The 22,331-nt window shown below is 42.4% G+C and overlaps 1 protein-coding gene across 1 annotated transcript in view; it reads left to right on the top strand.

Annotated features, from left to right (window-relative positions):
• Positions 1-22,331, top strand: part of Mybpc1 (myosin binding protein C1) — a 75,826-nt gene that overhangs the window by 35,580 nt on the left and 17,915 nt on the right. The window contains exons 16-25 of the mRNA XM_055627790.1: positions 849-1,015; positions 2,468-2,630; positions 4,200-4,306; positions 4,651-4,784; positions 8,232-8,391; positions 10,752-10,856; positions 12,050-12,238; positions 13,514-13,648; positions 17,748-17,915; positions 20,678-20,766. Of these exons, the coding sequence (XP_055483765.1) occupies positions 849-1,015; positions 2,468-2,630; positions 4,200-4,306; positions 4,651-4,784; positions 8,232-8,391; positions 10,752-10,856; positions 12,050-12,238; positions 13,514-13,648; positions 17,748-17,915; positions 20,678-20,766 (1,417 nt within the window). The remainder of the gene's footprint in view (positions 1-848; positions 1,016-2,467; positions 2,631-4,199; positions 4,307-4,650; positions 4,785-8,231; positions 8,392-10,751; positions 10,857-12,049; positions 12,239-13,513; positions 13,649-17,747; positions 17,916-20,677; positions 20,767-22,331) is intronic.

Below are 22,331 nucleotides of genomic sequence, written 5' to 3'. Positions count from 1 at the left end.
CCTCATTGCTGCTGGGAATGTGCCCTTGTTCACAGCACTTATAGCATGTTCAAGGTCCCAGACTGCAGCCTCATCACCCTAAGAATCAGTTTTCATCACATTTATTTTTTTCAGTTCCCTGGAAAAAAATATGGTCAGCTGAAAATCACCAACTCCTTTCAAAAATTACAAAGAGCCAGGGGATGTGGCTCAGTAGTGATGTGTAGTTGGCTTGTTCAAGGCCCTCAGCCTCATTGTTTGTACCATACAAATATACACACAACAACAAAACAAAACAAAAAAAAAACAAATAAAAGATTGAGATGGTGGAGGCTGAAAAGCCTTTTATTATATGTTCTCTGAGAGTTAGCTCAAAATTAAAAACTAGAAGATTTGAGATTGTAAACTGAGCTGTGATGTTGAGAGGACTATAGCAAATTCCACAACAGGGATCATTAGTCACTAGCAAGGAACAGATTGTTAGTACTAATCTAGAACACAGATAACTTAAAAATGCGCTATGAGACCAGCAGTGGGAATGAGAAGAGGAATTCATGTTCTTTTAATGTGACTTTGTGCACAATACTTGTTACTCTATACATAAATTGATGGATCTACTGATGAACCTATTAATGAAGCCATGTTCTTTAACAAATCCTTCCTATGCGTCTGCGATCTGACAGGGACCTTGGGAGACGCTGGAATAAAACAATAAACTAACACTTATTTTCTGGAATTAAAAACTTTTGCTCTCAAAATCATAGATAATATATATATGATTTAGTTTGATATCCCCCATTACTCTCCCTTACTCCATTCTTCTTCCCACTGAACCTCTTCTTCCTTCCTTTAAATCCATGTTCATTCAGGTTTAAGAATGGTGAAGAGATCTTTCCTGGTCCAAAGTCAAGATACAAAATTAAAGTTGAGGGCAAAAAGCACACCTTGATCATAGAAGGAGCAACAAAGGCAGACAGCGCCGAGTACTCGGTCATGACAACCGGGGGACAGTCGTCCGCTAAGCTAAGTGTTGACTGTAAGTCAGACTTCTCTGCATGGCTTCTAAATCAACTTACAAATAAGATGGTGTTTTAGGAAAGTCTCGGTCCTCTTGATCTTTTCCTTGTGGCATTTTGAAATATGTAAAATTGGCTCTGCTCTAGCTGAGTATCACATCGGCTCTCTTAGAAAGGAACCAGCTTCTTGGTTTAATGGTAGAGCCCCAAAGCTGGTGGGGAGAGAGGAGAGAATCGAATCACCTGCCAGAAGAGTTACCCAGAAAGTTATAAGTGACAGACTATAAAGGTAGACAGTAAATATGCCAAATGCTGATGCTGTTTGCATACTTATATCCTGCTTTCTGGTCACTAAATAAAGATTTAACACTTGACGTGCAACTCATAATTGCATTTGGAGTGAGGAGAAAGTTGTTTAAACCTAGGGGCACCACTGAGAACTCTCAGTTGAAGAGCTCGTTTGCAGATCACAGGCTTCCAAAGCGTCAGAGAACTAATGTTCCTGCCTGAATGGTCTCTTAAAATAGTGGTTTCTCATAACAGTCTAGTCACAGCTGCCATGAAAACTAAAATAGCAGAGTGCCGTGCAGGCCTGACATCGTCCTGCTTCGTTCTTTTGTTGGTCCAGCTGCACTTCATATGGTCCCATTTATCTGGCATTTGTAGCCATTCAAAGTAACTGTGATCAGTTCAGCCTTCGCGTGATATATGTGGATTTCTAAAAAATCATTCTGCTATACAAACTCATGTGAAAATGACCACAAGGTTAATGGAATAAATAAGATTTGGGGCATTACACTAAAAACAACCCTATGCTCAGTGATGTGTTAAAAGCAAAATAAAGGCTGGAGACATGGCTCAGTGGTCAGGGGCACTGGCTGCTCTTGCAGAGGACCCAGGCTCAGTTGCCAGAGCCTACATGGTGGCTCACAGCCATCTGTAGCTCCCATTCCAAGGGACTCGATACCCTCTTCTGGCCTTGTATGGTGTGTGCACATACATACAAGTAAACATACATATAAAATGAAAACAAATGTCTTTAAAAAAAATCAGACTTTATTCAAAAGAACAAAGAAATAGCGTCATAGTTTTCCTCCTGTTAAATTGTTCATAAATATGGCACTTTGCCTTGAAAGGGACCTGAGATCTACTTGTGGGCCTGGCGCTGGAATGTCTGAAGCTTTAAGGGAATCCTGGGGTAGCATGAGAATTACCTGAAATCCGATGGACATTTGTAACCTTAGAGGAGAAAGGATGGGGCTCATATCTTATGGATGAATCACCATTCTGATAGGTATTTGAAGGATGGAACTTGTGTTATGCTTGGCTCTGCTCACTTATATCACCCACAATGGAACAAATTGTCATTTTAAAAATGTGTGTTACAGAAGAGCCAGCAGGACACTGTGAAACATTGCTGTTAGCTTGTCTGGAGTTTGGGTGTGGCTCCTTAATGCTCTTTCTTTCTGTAGTGAGACCGCTGAAGATCACAACGCCTCTGACAGATCAGACTGTAAAACTTGGAAAAGAAGTGTGCTTGAAGTGTGAAATCTCAGAAAACGTGCCAGGAAAGTGGACAAAAAATGGCCTCCCTGTTCAGGAGAGTGACCGTCTGAAGGTTGTTCACAAAGGAAGGTGAGCAAGCCAAACGAGCCCGAGCTGTCAGTGAGGAATTAGCTGCCTTCACTTTTCCTGTTTGTATTGATTGAGTCATTGACTCTGGAGAGTAGGGAGATGGCCTATTTCTCGTCTAGTAAACTGATTGCTTTGCTTACATCTGGCTTGAGACTCTACCTACACCTCATACTATCGTGTGTCATCCAAAACCCAACCACTGCACCACCTAAGCCTGTGGTCAGAGACTGACTGCATTAAGATCCTTATACCACAGGCTGGAGAGATGGTTCCATGGTTAAAAGCATTGGCTCCTCTTTCAGAGGATCAGAGTTCAATTCCCAGCACCCAGTGGTAGCTCACAACTCTCTTAGTTCTCGTTTCAAAGGATCTGATGCCCTCTTCTGGCCTCCACAGGCACTGCATGCTCACAGAACACATCCACACTTGAAAGCAACACACCCATATAGATACGATAAAAATAAGTAAATCTTAAAAAAAAACTTTGACATCATAATTATTGTCAATCTTTAACAATAATAACTGTCACATGACCTTCCTTATGCTTTTGTCTTCTTTCGGGAAAGCTTAGAATTTGCTTAGAACCCAGCAAAGATTTAAGGCAAGAAATTGACCCTTAGCTTATGGACTCTCACCAGATCATAAATGGATTTCTGGGGTTTGAAACATTTCTTTGAAATGTCGTATGTTTATAAAAACACACACATTCATATGTGCTTATGGCCTTCATATGTTGCTATGTGTGTGTCTATGTCAGTACGTATGGGTCTGGGGTTTCAAACCAGGACCTCACATGTACTCGGTTAATGCTCTACTACTAAGATACAGCCTTGCCCCCAACTGCACACTTCTATTTGAGACAGGGTTTCTCTGTGTGATAATCCTGGCTGTCCTGGAACTCGGTTTACAGACCAGGATAGCCTTGAACTAACAGATATCTGCCTGCCTGCCTCTGCTCCTAAGTGCTGGAACTACAGGCATGTGCCACCACACCCAGCTAGATTTATTTGTTTTTGGCTTTTTCAAGACAGGGTCTCTCTGTGTAGCCTAGGCTGTCAAACTCACAGAGATTCGCCTTCCTCTGACTCCTGATGCCTTCTTCTGGGTCCTGGGATTAAAGGCATGTGCCACCACCCAGCATTAAACTGCACACTTTTCACAATGAGAGGATCCACAGGCTTCATTCAGTCTTCAATGATTTATGGCCTATAAACTTAAGAACTATTACTCTTTGGTGTATATAGCCAAAGTCAGTATTTTGCTTTGTATTTTATTATATATTTAAGTGTAGCATTATTAAGATTCAATGCTTTGTTCTTTTTGGAGTTATGAGAAAAAGAATAATATGCATAACAGGCAGGTTGTATTTGCAGAGATACTTTCATATACCCAAACCAGATCTGACTTGGGTCAGTAAATAGAATAACACCCCTCCCCCACTGTACTTCCCCCCCCCCCTCTTCTATATAAAATAAATGAATTAAATAAAGGACAGGTGTCTCTTCAATGTGGGTCATGCATAGTCTACACCCTTGCAAAGTATCACACACATTTTTTTTATTTCTTTAGAATCCACAAGTTAGTCATAGCCAATGCTCTCATTGAAGATGAAGGTGAATATGTATTTACTCCAGACGCCTACAATATTCCTTTGTCTGCCAAAGTTCATGTCATTGGTGAGTAAGTCAAAACGATTATTGTATAGCTGCCCACTTGTTTGCTTTCCTTGGACTGTGGTACATCAAAAACCATGTGATTTAAAAGATACATCAATTGCTATTACTCACTCACTATAAGTAGTTGATTTGTAAATATGACAAGAAGCAGTTTTATAGGGTGCCATGCATCAAATGCCATCATGACTCATTATATATACATACATGGATATATATATGTATGTATGAACACACAAACACACACACATATATATGCCGAGTTAAAATTGTTACCAATGTTTATCATTAGCCGGAATACCCCATAGAAATTGTTGTGTTGACAAAACCTATGTGGACTATTCCAGATCCTCCCAAGATCATCCTGGATGGCCTTGATGCTGACAACACTGTGACAGTGATTGCTGGAAGCAAGCTTCGTCTGGAGATCCCCGTCACAGGGGAACCACCTCCCAAAGCCATCTGGAGCAGAGCAGATAAGGTTTGCACACACATGCAGGCATGGGCATGTACATGGCACAACCTCTCCTTGTCCTTGCCCTTGCCCCATGATTCAGCTGAAAGGAAACGGTATAAATCAATGTGCATGCTAGTGTGGGGGTGCAGGCCTTTAATCCCAACACTGGAAACAAAGGCTGGACAGATTTCTTTGGGTTTGAAGTTAGCCCGGGCTACATATTGAGTTCCAGGACAGCTAGAGCTACAAAGTGAGACCCTGTCTTAAAATGCACACACACACACACACACACACACACACACACACACAGGAGCAAAAACAAAAACACACAAAAAGTACATTACAAATATAATTCCTCTGAAAAGAGAATGGGAGGTGATTTTCAAATAAATCTATTAATCATGTTTATTGTCATATTTCTAGCCACCAGCTTATTTGGCCAAGCATGATTTCGTGAGTTATGAACATGGTCCCAACTTATATTCCATGGATGGCATGGGGCAGGAAGGAAGAAAGGAGTAAACAGTGAATAAGGAAATAAATTAAGGAACAACAACACTGTGCACAGTAAGAAGTGCTGTGGAAATAAACGGGGTAGGGTGTCACATACCTTAACAGTTCCCCTGAAGAGAGGACGTCGGGGTACTCAAGGACAGCAGAGCTACCTAAAAAGACTGCATCTAAAAGCGCAAATAATAATAAAGACAATGAAAAACAAACAAACAAATCTAAAAACCCAAGAGCATGTTGTGATGGCAAGCAGCCGTACAGTCACCGAAGCCTCAGCAAGGAACTCCATAATGAGTTCCAAAGGGAATCTGTATCCTGGTGAAGGCCATGCGAGTGCCAAGGTCAAGGACAAAGAATGAGCTTACCCTGTAGGAGGCTTAGGAAGCCAGCGATGCTGGGGCTGTAGGCCAGAGGAGAGATCAGAAGATGTGGGCGGGTAACTATCTCAGTTTAAGCAAGCCCTGGGTTCCTGCCGAGAAAACTGCTACATTCAAAAGTGGAACAGGAGACGTACTTCCAGCCAAAAACCAGAACCACAGGAACCCCATTTATATTCTCACATAGAGCAACCCCCCAAATTGACACAATTATTTCTGGACATTGCAATCAAGTTGTGAAAGGCAATGACTCTGAATATGACAAATAAGTGAGTGTCCTACAACCTCCTTGCTTACTGACTTGGGAGAGTTCTCCAAAGAGTGTGTGTGTGTGTGTGTGTGTGTGTGTGTGTGTGTGTGTGTGTGTGTTAAGGGTAGAGCCTTTGCCTGACATCTGTGGGGACCTGGGTTTGATTCTTAGCAGAGGGGGAGGGGGAGAGCTATTTCAATTTCAGGTCATGTACAAGGAGGAAACCCCCAGACAGAACCTAAAGACCGTTCTCATGGTATTTCATACAAGAAGCCCCAGGTGGCAGGAATTCATCAGACATGCACCAAAGTGCAGATCAACTCCTGAGGCTCTCGGGCCAGTGTGGTGGTGCACGCCTTTATCCCCAGTGCTCTGCAGGCTGAGGCGGGAGGATCTCTGAATTCAAGGCAGGCTTGGTCTATGAAACCAAGCGAGTTCCAAACCAGCCAGGGCTATGCAGTGAGCTGCCCAGCTGACTTAGGAAATCAGGGGTTTAAGATTTTAACATAGCAGAAAGTAGAAGAGTACAATAGAAGACTCAGCTTTTCTCTGCCAATTGGGAATCAGTCATTCCTCCACGTCCTCATCTGACGTGCAGATTTGGAGCTGCAGAGATGGCTCAGTGATTAAGTGTTGGAGGTTGGTCTGATGCTTGTTACTGGCCTTCAAGATCTAATTACACCTATCCTTGTTTTGTAAACCTGCCTAACACATACCTGATTGATTGATTAACTGGCCTATCCCTGGGCAGGGCAGAATGCAGTATGTGTGGCTAAGGTTCTCAGGCTTTTGGGGTTCAAGAGAGAATCATAGGAATTGGACACACAGGAAGAGAGGAAGAAGGAGGAAGCCATGATAGACTAGCCTGGAGAAGAAACCACACGGGGTCAGGAGGAAGGACTCCAATAATGGGGTGAAAAGGCCCAGATGAAGAATAAAAACAAGTACCATGGGATTATGGATGAAAGGTAGTCCAGTTGAGGAGGATTAAGGGGGACAGCATTGAATGGGGGCCCAGCCCAGTGTAAATAAGGCAACTATAATTCTAACAGGTGTCCGTGTCGTATTTGTGATAGCAGGTTAGGTAATACCGCTGCAATAATCTTAGGGCAAATAATAAATAACATCATATAGCCCAATACTCTATTTTCATTTACTACAACAGTTAAGAGCTCTTGTTACTCTTGCAAAGGACCCAGGAGTCAGTTCCGAGCACCTACATAGCAGCAACAACCAGCTGTAACTTCAGCCCCAGGAGATCTGACTCCCACTTCCGACCGTCAGGGGCACTGCAGACACATGGTACATAGACATGTATGCAGGCAAACAACGTACACATAAAATAAAAATAAATAATCTTTTAAAAAAATGGAAACTTATTATTAACTGGTGTGGAAAACACTACCCACTTCCTGCCATGTTTTTTGTTTTTGTTTTTGTTTTGGTTTTGGTTTTGGTTTTGGTTTTATGTTTTAGTTTGTTTTGCTAGCCTTGAACTTGCTACATAGACCAGGCTGACCTCGAACTCACAGAGAGCCACCACCAGAGTGCTGGGATTAAAGATGTGTTCCACTACTCCCAGTCTTTTCCATGTCTTCCAGTTTTCAAGACATTCATTCAAATGGGACAATGCATGGAGAGGACCTAAACCCCTGCACAGATGTAGCCCATGGCAGCTCAGTCTCAATGTGCACTCCCTAGTAAGGGGAGCAGGGGCTGTCTCTGACATGAATTCAGTTGCTGGCTCTCTGATTCCTTCCCACTGAGGGTGGGGGAGCAGCCTTACTGGGCCACTAAGGAAGACAATGCTGCAGACACTCCTGATGAGACCTGATAGACTAGGATCAGATGGAAGGGGAGAAGGACCTCCCTATCCGTGGACTGGGAAAGGGGCATGGGAGGAGAAGAGGGAGGAAAGGAGGGCGGGATTGGGAGAAGAGGAGGGAGGGGGCCACAGCTGGGATATGAAGTGAATAACCTGTAATAAATAATAAGTAAAAATTTAAAGAAGAAAATCACGAGTCTCCAGTATGAGTTGGTATAACTGTGATTTTATACATGAAGAGGTTTATGTCCTAAAAGGACACCTTGCACCCTTGTATTTTTCTGTCCTCCGACTTTCTCTTGGAAAGCTTATAGCTGATGGGCTTTTTGAATTGAATCCTAGCTCTCAGTGTGGGCTTGAGCACATGAAACCTGGGTTTCCTTCTGTGTGAACCTGGAGTAGGGTGAGGACTGGCCTGACAGTGTGCATGTCGGGCTCTCGGGCCTGCCTGGCTGAGGTCCTTGCCAGTCGGCCCCTCACGCCCGCCATGTTTGCTTCCTCCTCGTCAGGCTATCATGGAGGGCAGTGGTCGGATCAGGGCAGAATCGTACCCCGACAGCAGCACGCTGGTCATCGATGTGGCGGAGCGAGATGACTCTGGTGTGTACAACATAAATCTGAAAAATGAAGCTGGAGAAGCACACGCAAGCATCAAGATTAAAGTTGTGGGTAAGTTCTCCAGGGAGGGAGCCTGCAGAGCTGACAGGAGGACACCACAGCCTTAGTCCACTCACCGGCATCTAGCTTTTTCTCCCTCTGTGGCGGTTCTCTTTGCATTACCTTCCTCCCTCTTATTTTTCTCCTCTGTTTTCTTGTCTAGAGGACTTCTCCCTGGAGGAACTGAATAGTTAGGGGTGCTTGGGACTATTGGTTATAATCCCTGCAAAGTATCCCTTTGGGTACCTCTCAAAAGTGGTTTTTGAAATTGTTACAGTCAAGATATAATTTCATGATTTTAACTCTTTCTTTTCCTCCACCCAGGGCCTCCCATACCTTCCTCCCAATTTCCTCTCAAATTCATGAACACGCGCGCACACACACACACACACACACACACACACACACAGACTACATATGTATGGTTTCAGGACTGACCGCTTGGTGTTGGTTAACCAGTTGGGGGGGCTCATCCCTGGGGAAGACTCTCTGCCCCACCCTCAGCAGGCCTTAGTTGCCAGTGCAGGTCTCCGTGTATGGGTGGAGCCCGTGAGCTTCCCCTCCCACACTGGCACATCTCCTGGTGCTGTACTTGTCTGGTTGTACTTGTTTAGGCAGCATATTGTGGAGGCATCATGGGTGAAGCGTCTCTGTTTTCTAGATGACACAGTCTCACAGCAGATGATCAGCTGCGCTTCCAGCTCTTACAATCTTTCCATCCTCTCTTCAGCAATGTTCCTAGAGTCTTGGGGTTCAGGCTTGTGTTGTAGATGTTTCATGGGCACCTCATGAGCTTCTACATTTTGGACAGTTATGGTAGTCTGTTGTAGTCTGTTTACTGCAAAGGGAAATTTTTTTATTATTAATTACACTTTATTCACTTTGTATCCCTCCCCATAAACCCCTTCCTCCTCCCCTCCTGATCCCACTCTCCCTCCCCCTTCTTCACGCATGCCCCTCCCCAAGTCCACTGATAGGGGAGGGCCCCCTCTCTTTGCTTCTGAACTTAGTCTATCAGATCTCATCAGGAGTGGCTGCATTGTCATCTTCTGTGGCCTGGTAGGAAGTTTTCTTTGATGCGAGGTGAGAACTTGTTTGTGGGTGTAAGCATCGAGAATGCAGTGAGGAATTGTGCTGGTTTGGTGCAATGCTAGGAGTAGGTTCTCCTCCCGGAGACCAACCACACAGACAACATATGCAAGAACAAAGAGCCTTTATTATGGGCTTAAGCTCAAACTGCCCACTGTCACTAACACGGTGGATCAGGCAGGAAGCTCTGAGTAGCTGCAAATCTGGGTTTTTCTTATGGTTTGAGCAAGGAGCAGGACTTTCTAACTTGGCAGTTTCATGACTGGTTCGCATTTAGCAAAATCAAGCTTGTCATAAACTGGTTGGTGCTGATCTACGGGATGGCGGGGGACTTCTTGGAGTGTCCCAGTAACAAGGTGTGCCCAGGTAACAAAGAGTGCTAACAGAAAGTGCCCAGGAAACAATTTCATTTTGACAAGCTAAGCAGAGGTTTCTAACTAACCTTTAATTTGATTGGTTCTGCAGTTGGGGGACTTTTCAAGGTGGTTACTAAATTATTGTTTCTGATTTTTAGGGAGGTTATTGAGTTATTGTATCTTGTTTCCATGGACTATAATCTGGGAAATAGAAACAGGATCTAAGCAACTGTGGGAACATTATCAGGAAACAGAAACTCAGGCCTATAGTATCCTATGAAGCCTGTCATGGCAACACAGCTGTAGCACAGCTGCTTGGGCCCTTCACTAAATGCACTTTTTCTCAGCTGAACCCCAATGACTACTAGTCTAGCTGACTATTAGTGTCCCAGATTCTCCTGGGTTCCTCTTGTCACTTCAGATTTCTTTGACAACCATGTTTCAGGTTGACCCCAAATTAGTCACTTTATCAGAAGCTAAACTATAAAACGTTAAGTGTCTTGCCAATTCTGAATTGAATTCCTCTAAGTCAACATCTCAAATCTTCTATTTGGTGTAAAATTGACAATAATTAGTCCTTGGTTTCACTACTCTCCTGGAAATTCATTTTGTAGTTAACAAATTATTAAATCCAACATGTAGGTGATAATTTCTTGTTGCCATTGTCAGAGAAAAGAACAAGAGTCTCATGTTCCACATGGAACAGGTCCTCTAATGTGACAGCTTTCAAGGATTTCCAAACATTGCCATGCTTATTTTTGCTGAGCTCTTTCCCACTTACTCTGTATTGGCTTTTTGTGCAAGTTAGTTTTTAAATGTATTTCAGAAAAAAATGAATAAAAAAATAAAAACAACTTCACACCAGGCTCTGACTCTGACCCAAACCCATATTTTCCTAATAACATTTTTCTGTTCTGCCTACCACAGACATCCCTGACCCTCCGGTGGCGCCAAATGTGACGGAAGTGGGAGACGACTGGTGCATCATGAACTGGGAGCCTCCTGTCTATGACGGAGGATCTCCAATCTTAGGTGATCACACGCTGACCAGCCCATGTTCCCAACAGTGCGGTCTCTTACTGCATACCACAACAGAATACATGCAGAAACTGAATCTAGGCCTCTTAAGTTGGTAGAGTCCTGGCCTAGCATACAAAAGGCCCTGGATTCTGCTCTTAGTACTGCCAACAAGGAGGAGGAGGTGGTGCTTATTATACTATATACTGTGACTTCAATTATCTATACGATGCTCTATGATTCCTTGGGATTTGGAGAGCTCCAATGCGTGTCCCCTGATCACCTGTTCTTTTTCTTTCTTTTGCTCTTTTCACTCAACAACTGATTCTGAGACAGCTCCAAGTCTAATTCCCATCGTTCTGGTCAGCAAATATGATGAGGTTGTGTCATAATTAATGTTCTATTTCTCTGACATCATGACCAAGGCAACTCTTATAAAAGAAAGCATGCAGTTGGTTGCTTGCTTAAGGTTTTAGAGGTTTAGTCCATGACCATTATGATGGAAAGCCAACAGGCATTATCCTGGATTAGTAACTGAGAACTTTAAATCCTGATCTACAGCCAGCAAGTAGAGAGTTGGGCCTGGTATGGGCTTTTGAAATCTCGAAGCCCACTCCCAGTGATGCACCTCCTCCAACAAGGCCACACCTCCTAATCCTTCTCAAACTGTTCTACTCACTGACTGACCACTCAAGCGTATGAGCCTATTGAGGCCGTTATTCTTCAAACCATCACAGGTTGTGTCATGAAGGAAGCTTTTTTAGCATTAAATTCTTAGAATTTGCCTCCTTAATGGAGAAATAATTTTTTTTTTCTATAGAGAGTAATGAAATTCACAAAACTTATTTTTTTTTTCCATTCTTACTTCCATTGCTGCAGCCTTCTGGGCCCTTGGCTCTAGACTGGTCAAGCACAGTCTCTGACTCATTTTTCTTTTTTTCCTAGTAAAACTTTATTTTTTCCTGCCCTGTTATTTTATTTTATTTTATTTGTATTTTACAGAATTCACAGTTGTGTTATCTGATCTCCCACAATTAGTGGAATGCAGTGCATTAGCACATAAAATTATTTGGCTATTTCACTCAGTCTGCTTAGAATGTACAAAATCTTAAGAACTGCTGTCTAATAGTTTAACTTTGGAGACAAAAAAAAAAAAAAGGAAAAAAAAAAAAACAACAAACCCAAGTGTCTACTTTTTACACTTACAGGATATTTTATTGAAAGGAAAAAGAAACAAAGCTCCAGGTGGATGAGACTGAATTTTGATCTCTGCAAAGAAACCACTTTTGAACCCAAGAAGATGATTGAAGGTGTGGCCTATGAAGTCCGCATCTTTGCAGTCAATGCCATTGGCATCTCCAAGCCCAGTATGCCCTCCAAGCCCTTTGTTCCTTTGGGTGAGTCTAGAGAAATGCTTTTGTTGTGGAAATCTCTGCCCCAGATTATTGCTGCTTTCCCTCTGACTTCTAAACTGGGATGGACCTGGAGCCTTTTAGATTGATAGTATAGGTAGGAAGCCAGACATGGTTAATTGCAATATTATAAAAACTTCAAAGCTGACTTTGGAGAAATTGACCATCTTCAGAATGTAGGTCCTAGAATTCATTTCCGAAACTCAGCAAGAGCTGCGGGTGGCCCCATTGCTGCAAAGATCAATCTGAGTCCATGTGACTGTTCTACACTCTCCTTCTTAAAGTGTCATAGTCTAAGCTACATTTGGCAATGAACCTCTTTGCTTTACAATTGCATCTTAGTTTATGACTGCATCTTAAATTTATCTATGAAACAACAACAAAAAGTCCTGTGAAGGCAAATGAAAGATAAGCTGTCTCCACTATTTTTCTATATTAAAGTATTTCGTAAGAAATGGGAAATTCAGCTGGGCATGGTGGCACATACCTTTAATCCCAGCACTTGGGAGGTAGAGGCATGAGGATTTCTGAGAGTTCAAGGCCAGCCTGGTCTACAAAGTGAATTTCAGGACAGCAAAGGCTGTTACACAGAGAAACTCTATCTTGAATCCAAAACCAAAACCAAAAAACAAACAACTCAAGAAGAAGAGGAGGAGGAGAAAGAGGAGGAGAAAGAAGAAGAAAGACAGGGGAAATTCAGTACAAGAATTTGCTTTACAATTACAAGTGTAAGGGCTGGAGAAATGCTTCAATGATTAAGAACAGTTATTGCTCTTGCAGAGCACCTGAGTCTGGCCCAGCATCCACACTGGACAAGCACATACTTGCCTATAACTCCAGTTCTGGGGGACCTGACAATTCTCTCTTTTGAACACTGGGTCCCTGCATGTATATGCATATAACCCCCTCCTCCATATGTGTGTGTGTGTGTGTGTGTGTGTGTGTGTGTGTGTGTAAATGATAAATATTTAAAAGTTATAGGGCTATGGAAATTTTACTCTAGATCATTAGATTCCCCCAAACTGATTTCCCTTTGGCCCTCAGCCTCCCATACAAACTTTCCAAACTGGAGAAGGAGTGTGGCAGTCTTTGCAAGACTATTGCCAATTGCACATTTGGCCTGTGCCATGCTCTGGGCATTCTGAGTGTTAGTAAAAGGTGGAGTTTCCACACGTATTTTCAGTTGCACCTCAGTTTATTGTATCACAGGGGCTTTGGTATGGCTTCATTCTCACAGTTTCTTCTTTTTCCTCTTTCTAGCTGTGACCAGCCCTCCTACTCTCCTTGCCGTTGACTCTGTTACTGACTCCTCTGTGACAATGAAGTGGAGGCCCCCAGACCAGATTGGCGCAGCAGGGTTAGATGGCTATGTGCTAGAGTATTGCTTTGAAGGAAGTAAGTACACCTAGAAGTTACAGTGAGTTCCGTCAGCCCTAGGTGAGATATGCCTCACTTTCTTTTGTCTTTCTTGGGAAATTGTCACTTTCTTACTGAAAATTATACCAAGCCGAAGGCCATCTTTCTGAGATGTAGGGGGACATAGATTTCTTCATAGACTTCTTCTTATAGTGCTATAAATGTTGATGCTAAAAGCATCTTAATTAAGCTATAAGGCTGGGCATCAACACTGAGCTGGCATAGGACAACAGTCCTTTGGCAATGTTTCAGGACATCCATTTCTAGATTGGGTACAGCTACAGTGTGCCACTGTGCAGTGAAAGTCTGCTTCTGGACAAGCAGCACCAGGGGAGAGATGATGTATTTAGCCATCCAGTGAGCATCTCCTTCCTTCTTAGAGAGGGAAGAATTAAGAGCAACTCTTCATTTTAAGGAGTTGGAATTAAATCCCAAAGAGCGTAAGCATAAGCATTCAATATGTGGCAGTAATTTATCTTAAGGCTTGATTATCTGAAAATTACTTTTTTTTTTTTTTTTTTTTTTTTGGTCAGGGAAAGGAAAGAATTAAAAAAAAAACAAAACCTTCCTGATTAAATTAAGAGAGAGAGAAAGAAAAATGTCATAGGAAATCAAAACCAAAAAGGTGTGACATTCCTTCATTGCCAAGTACTATTAACTACCTCCTTGCCATGAGCAGAAGAAGATGACATTTGAAAATGAATAGTGGGTATCACTCAGTGGTAGACTGTTTGCCTAGAGAGTGGTAGACCTTGGGTTTGATCCAAAATAGGAAAAAGAAAGAAAAGAAAAAAGAGAGGGAAAAGGAAGTAAAAAAAGAAGGAATGGAGGGAGGAAGGAAGGGAGGAAAGGCAGGCAGTTGGTGAAACAGTTGGTGAGACAGAAACAGCCCTCGCTCTGGACTCAGGTTCCTCTCGTTGATGATAGACAAACAGCCACCCTGCCCCCAGAGAAGCTTACTGAGATCCCACAAACAAAGAATTAACCTCTAAAGTCACTCTTTGGGCCCCAAACTTTAACACTGAAGCTCCCGGTGAAGGAAAGAAGCAACGATGCATTTGGGAATCAAGAATGTAAACACTAATGGGTGTACCTGGAGGAAAATCACTGTGGAGAAGAAACTTACAAAGAGAAACAGTTGGAATCCCAGCCTGTACTGAGGCCGTGGCCAAAATGACACTCAGGAAGAATCGGCGATAGGGATGAAGCACCCCATGTCACCGACTCTCTTTACCCAACCCTCACCCTTTCTCCAAGATGCAGAAGGCCCTTGCTCCAAAACCAGCAGGGCATGTTAAAAGAAAAAGGCCCAGGTCAACACAGGGAGGGGATGGGTATTGTGACTACTCTAAAGAAAATCCTCCAGCGTTTCCGAGCACGGTTTGTCTCCCCACTGTTGTCCTGAGCCCTCCATTCTGCTTTCATATTGGCCAGCGGGCAGAATTTCCTAACCATGTATGTGATGCGGCTTCTGAGCAAGAGCCTGCTGTATGTGAATGAAACAGAGCAAATTCTTTACTCTTTTCTTTCTGATAGGTTTAAAAAGTAAGAAGATACAGCAAAATGATAGATGGCTGTCATTTTGATGTTACCCACCTTAGATAAAATACAACGAAGTGTATTTTACATCTTCTGTGTGTGGTCTGTGAAAATATATATGTATATAAGGATATACATATGTATATGTACACGGTCATTACGTATATATTTGCCACATAACATGTCGGAATCAGCTTTCTATGGAAACTTTCATAACTCGTATCTCTCTTGTCTTTCCTTGTTTTCTTAATGTGGCTGCCTGATTCTCATTCTCTTTTAATGGCTGCTCTTCTACAAACTAATTTTCTGAAGTGTTTGATGCTTTTGGATATGTTAGGTTGGTTCTGTGAAAGAAGTCTTTCTATATAAGGTTGTGTGTGTTTTTTATTATTCTGCCTTTTCTATTTTATTTTTATTGCCTGAAGCATTTTATTTCTATTTTATTCCTTCATTCTAGTTCATCCTTTTCTTAAAATACTCCTCTCATATTAAACAATGTATATATTCTCTCCTCTGCCCTTTGGGCATCATTTTCTTTCTATTCCCCTAACTTAAAGTAACTTGGATGTGAAGAGATGGGCTATTTTTGTACCCCTCCCATCTTTTTCATCTTGTTTTCTCTCTTATCTGTTCTTTGTTCTCTTGTATTTTTTTTCATCTCTCATTTTCACTTTCCCATCCACTGAGTCTTGACTACAAAACTAGCGCAGTAACTATCAGACAGACCATTTGCTGAAAGATGTATCTTTTTTCAGTTATGAATAATTTTTATCATCTACACACTCTCTCAGCTGTCAAGACACCAAACCTCCTTTATTAGTCCTGATAGGGTTGACAAAAGAGAAAGCGAGGTCAAGGTTCCCAGGGACTGCCACTCTGGATTCCTTGCTCCCAGCTCGTCTCCTTGGTACCAAAATAGGTACACATCATTCCAAACCAGTAGGACAAGCCCCAAGCCATCCTGCGAGCCCTTTGCAGGGACTGCAGGTACACACGAGTGTCTAGTTTGTTTACTTGATGCTGAGTTCATGGTCACGGTAACCAGGGCTGCCCCCAAGCTGCCAGGACTGACTCCTTTTCCACATGGAATGTGCTAAGACACAGCTGAGCTGTAGTATGACAGGGCTAGAGAGTCCTCCTAGACTCTGCCAAGGGAGCCCGGGCATGCGAGCATCATGTTCCCTGGGGGGACTGCCGGATAAGGACAGACTGTTCAGGGTGTGCCCCTCCCTTTGCATTCCAGAATGGAGTCTTCCTTTTCCTTCAAACCTTGTTCTGTTCTCTACATCTTCTTCCCACCTGTGGAGGCGTCTCAGTCTCTTCCCTCCTCCTCTCTTTTCTTGGCTCTTTTCTTCTTTGGGGCAGGTGCCTGCAGACAAAGCCCACAGGCTGTACAGAGTGAGCTGAGCCTCTCTGGAGAATCTCTGCCTCCCTTAACATGTTTGGTCTCTTGCGTCACTACTCTGAAGAAAAGTCTCTTTGCCTACTTTGCATACGTTACTAACAGAGAATGCTGACTACTGATACAATGTTCTTCTGGTGTGAAAGTGGGTGTCTTTAATTAATTTATTGACGGATTCTCAAAGGTACATCAGCAAAACAGTCTAATGAAAATGGGGAGGCTGCGTGTGATCTACCAGGTAAAGTATTCTATGAAGCTCTTGGACTTTCTTACTCTTTGAACCATACCTGAGAATGTTCCATGGCCATACATGAAGGACCTCCCCACAACCTCCACAAAGAAGTCCCTAGAGTTGGGAGCAAGGGGTGACTTTCTCACTGGGTTCAAGACTTCTCTTTTTCCCAGTGATCATTTCTGACTTCTTAGAAGCTGAAATACTTGTACATCCTGGATACTGGGTTAAAGTCTTTTAACATTATAGAAGGTAGACAGAGCTACCAATGGCTGAAAAAAAAATTCAGCTTTTGGTTGAAAGAAAAGGGTTGTACCAACGCATGGGACATCGGCTCACAAGCCTCCTTCCCTCTTTGTAGATAGAATTGGCTTTTCTTCAGGCAAATGAACATGATTGGATTCTTTATGATAACATCAGTGTTTCACTATAATAAACTAGACGAGATAAAACAGAGACCATGTAGCAAGAATTAGACCTTTCTTTCATGATAAGGGCAATTTCCCTGTCTTTCTGAACTTTAAAGTTTTTCAATGCATAAATATAAAAAATATATCAAGCAGTATAGAACCAATTTGAGGTAAAGCTGCTATAAAATTATTGGAAACAGTTACTATTATTCAGGACACTTTAGTCCTAAGTAAGAATTTTTATTTTATTTTTTTCAGAAATGGCAGTTTCTAATTTAATTCTTCTTGTTGTTTATGTTAGTCATTTTGGGGCATTTTTTTTCCAGGTATTTAAATAGTCATAACCTGAGTCTAGTCAAAATCCTATTCTTTCCAAAGGATTTAAGTGTGAATGAAATGCTAAGTTGGAGTTGGTTGTGATGGCCTAAGATGGCTTCTCTCACTGAACACTGTTCCCGCTTTTTTTTTTTTTTTTTTTCTTTTTACTGGTTGTAGCTGAGGACTGGATAGTTGCAAACACAGACCTAATCGACAAGACCAAGTTCACCATCAATGGTCTGCCCACGGATGCAAAGATCTTTGTGCGTGTGAAGGCTATTAATGCAGCTGGGGCGAGCGAGCCCAAGTATTATTCTCAGCCCATTCTCGTGAAGGAGATCATAGGTAGGTGTTCGCTTTTACTTTGTAAAATCTTTTCCTAGGGTGGGGAGACAGCTCAGTCAGTAACGTCCTGATCTTGATCACTAGAACCCACATAAGAAAGTCAGGCATGATGATAAGCTATAATCCCAATGCTTGGGGGACAGAGGCAGGCAGAACCTTGGGGCTCACGGGCCAGCCAGCCGAGCCAAATCAGAACGCTTTAGGCCAGTGAGATCCCACCTCAAAAAACAAAGCAACAACAAAGGCCCAAGGTGGACATCATCCTGAGAAATGACACCCAAGGGTGACCTCTAGTATGTGTGTGCGCACACATGCACACACACAAACACATACACACACTCACACAAAGACAGACTCACTCGCAAAAACACACACACTCATCCCTGTCTTAAAATTTATTTTTCTGGGGATGGGAACTCCACAAGCAGAGCAACAGAACAAGAAAATGTGAACACAGGGAACTTCCCAGAGACTCATACTCCAACCAAGGACTGTTCGTGGAGATAACCTAGAACTCCTGCACAGATGTAGCCCATGGCAGTTCAGTGTCCAAGTGGGTTACATAGTAATGGGAAGAGGTACTGCCTCTGACATAATCTGATTGGCCTGCTCTTTGATCACCTCCCCCTGAGGGGGGAGCAGCCTTACCAGGCCATGGTAGAGGACAATGCAGCCACTTTTGATGAGAACTGATAGACTAAGAAGAAAGGAGAGGAGAACCTCCCCTATCAGTGGACTTGGGGAGTGGCATGCATGCAGAAAGGGGAGGGAGGGTGGGATCGGGAGGGGAGGAGGGAGGGGCTTATGGGGGGGATACAAAATGAATAAAGTGTAATTAATAAAAAAATTAAAAAAAACAAATAAAATCTGAAAAGATGGAAAAAAATTGAAAATATGTAAATAATAATAATTATTCACCTTTCCTCTGGATTTATCTGTCTGTGAAATATATGAGTAAAAAAAAGGGTATGTAAATCAACAATCTCTCTCGCTCTGTTGATGTATGTATATATGTATGTATGAATGAATGAATGATTTTGGGGGTCTTTCTAATAATCTCCAATATAGGGCTCCTCTAGTAACACATAATGGAGGTATAGACCCATCGAGGTAACTTACAAGTGAGATTCAATTATACTCAATCTTGAGCGGGTAGACTTGTAGGACAAGTTCCAAGACCATTCAACTGGATACATATGATATTTCACGAAGTCTTCTATTGTAACATAGCTTGAGCAGAGAGAATGAAGTCGATCCAGATCATTAGAGTGTGCCTTAATGGCTGTGTGACTAGTGTGCTTTTCCCAAAAAAATGCACTTGGGGCAAAAGCTAAAAGTGAAACATAAATGAATTAATAAAACACCCCTGGGTCTCTTAAAAAAATTATTTTTCTGCCATTCCTTTGATAGTTTATGTATGTTCACTAGAAGTTAAAAATTCACAAAAACACTGCTTTTTAGGCAGTTTAGGAGGTCAGCTTTGGGTTTTGTGATTTAGTACTCAGAAGACCAGTTAATTGACTAGGCCAGATTCTCTGAACCAACACTGGCAGAAGTGCACCTGCACTCTAGCTCAAGTGAGTCTGACACCATTTGCACGATGTCATGGATATACTCGGGCCCCTTTTGATGAATGTACTTATATCCACACCAATGATGTAAAGCTACAAGTAAATGAAGCCTTTGGTGCCTTTGCATGAATCGAGTGTGTGCCACCGAGCACAAGAGCTACCGTATCTTCCCTCCACCATGTGCTCACACTTAAAGGGAAGTGTTGTGGATCAAAAATAAGAAATGTTAATTATATTAATCTTGGTCCTTGAGCCCTTTTTTTTTCTTTTTTTTTTTTTTGCCTGGACTGGAGATCAACTCTCAAAATTTAGTCCTCTCTTTCCACCATGTGGGTTTCAGGGATTGAACTTGGGTCATCAGGCCTGCACAGCAAGCACTTTACCCTCTGAGGCATCTTGAGATTTTTGTCAGTACAAGGCAATCAATTTACAGTGCTTGTTGTCAACTTGTTCATAAAAACATGTGTGCTTTCAAGCAAAAGTAATTTGGAAAACTTAACATTCATCATTATGGGCTTGACACCTTTGAATACTTAAAAATATTGATACAGTGGTCATATTAATAACTAAAAATGTTCAGATATTATATAATAAAACATCAGCATTTGGAAGATTTGCACAATTCTATATAGTAATTGCTTCTAAATGATCAATGCATATAAAAATAATCATGCATGGAAGGAGATCATCATGTTATATGCCCTTAGTCTCAGCTTCTTGAAAGGCCGAGGCTGGGCATATATTACTTGGCTTCCAGTTCTCTAAGTGCTCAAATGCTTTCTTTTTTATCATTCTACTTTATATTATGGTTATGGGTGATTTGAAAAGATGCCATGTCTGTGCCTAGTGTCCAAAGAGGCCAGAAAGGGGTATTGGATCTCCAGGAACAGGAGTTACAGTTGTGAATTACCATGTGGGTGCTGGGAATCAAACTGCAGGTGCTCTAGGTGCTGAGCCAGCTCCCTAACCCCATAAAAACACATCTTAAAAAGAAATAAACAAAAAGATGTCTGTACTCGAAGAAAACAATTTGGACCAAATTTGCTAAGTTTACTGTTAGTGAAACCCCTAAGACTGTGTGAAGGAGACGGATCCCAAGGATGGTCATGAGCACTGTGCCTCTCTACTTAGGCAAGGCCATTTCTGGGATACTGTATTGACTGCACCATTATGCTTCTCCACCTTCCCTAGAGCCACCAAAGATTCGCATCCCGAGGCATCTGAAGCAGACTTACATCCGAAGAGTTGGAGAAGCTGTCAATCTGGTTATTCCTTTCCAGGTAAACAGCAGAAACCTCTCCCTTTGTCTTTCCAGGATGGGAGTGTTTAAAAGGTTGAGGGAGATGGTCTAGCTCTAAGTTCCCCGTGATTCAGAATTCCCTGGAGAGATTAGGTCAACAATGGAAAATGCCATAAAACTGTCAGATTTAAATTCTGCAGGACACAGAGACCTACTCTTGCCTAAATATGAGGTAGGGGAGGGCAGGGATGTCTGACGGAAAGGAAAGGAAAGGAAAGGAAAGGAAAGGAAAGGAAAGGAAAGGCTAAAGGAAAGGAAAGGAAAGGAAAGGAAGAAATGCTGGAAGAATTTCTGTGGCCTGGCCATTTGTGACACTGATTGTTTGCATTCAAGTTCTCATAGCCACAAAACAATATTCTCTTAGTTTCCACACTGCCTCCCAAACAAACAGAATTCTACTTTGAGATCTTGATGTTCCTAACTGAAATACATTTCCATTGTGAAATAATGTGAAAAGAATCTGCTGTTTGTGAAATTAACCTGGCTCTTTTTTCACTTCCCCTACCTCTCTCTCTCTCTCTCTCTCTCTCTCTCTCTCACACACACACACACACACACACACACACACACACACAAATACACACCTTGTTCATGCCTGTACTCCCAGAACATACTTCCAGCACTTGAGGGGACTGAGGCAGAAGGATTGCTAGGAGTTTAAGGGCAACAAGACAGTTGATCCACATGACAAGGCATGTATATACATATACACACAAGGCATGCATATCAAGTAAGCAATTAAGCCATGTGTACTGGTGCACACCTGAAATCTTAGTACTCAGGAAGTAGAGGTGGACACGTTCAGGAAGGAGTTCAAGCTATCCTAGGCTATCCAGGGAATTTAAGACTATCTTGGGCTATGTGAGACCCTGTCTTAAAAAAAAAAATCAACAAAAGAAATTGAAACTTGTTCCTATGGGTAAGGTTGTAACTTCATAATTTCTTAATAGCGTCAGCAGCTAGAGAGACTCTAGAGAAGCCTGAGAGGGGAAACTGCCCAGAGGAAAATCATTAACCTTTAAGTGATGCTGCTAAACATTTAGACTGCCTGCAGAAGCCTTCATATAGGCACTCGGTGAGGCAGGTGCTGCTATTGTTCCTGTCTTACAGATTGGGAAATGGAGGAACACATTTTTCCAAGGTCACATTATTATGAGGTCAAGATTTAAGCATAGCTTCCAAGTCCTAGAGCTCATGCTCTTGAGCACTGTCCTGCCGGAGTCTGGCAGATAGATCTGTCTTTGAGAACTAGCCTAGAAGTTTCTTAACTTCAAGGCCTTGGGCAAATCACTGGATCCCTCTTTCCAAACCAGTGAGGAAAATGATACTTATTCATGCGTGGGCTTCAGGAAATAACCATCATACACCTGACACACAGGGCACAGTCAGCAAGAAGTGGCCTTATTGCCTAGTGTCACCCACCATCGGATTAGGGAGCTGGTGTCTTCCATCCTTGCCTAGAAAGTTAGGCCATTCTTGTTAAAATCATATATGTGATGTGTGTGTGTGTGTGTGTGTGTGTGTGTGTGTGTGTGTGTGTGTGTG

The sequence above is a fragment of the Psammomys obesus genome, unplaced genomic scaffold (genome assembly GCF_907164565.1).
Source record: "Psammomys obesus unplaced genomic scaffold, mPsaObe1.curated_primary_1811, whole genome shotgun sequence".
Classification (NCBI taxonomy): domain Eukaryota; kingdom Metazoa; phylum Chordata; class Mammalia; order Rodentia; family Muridae; genus Psammomys; species Psammomys obesus.
Note: the sequence above shows the minus strand (reverse complement) of the source record. Positions and strands in the feature narration are given on the sequence as shown.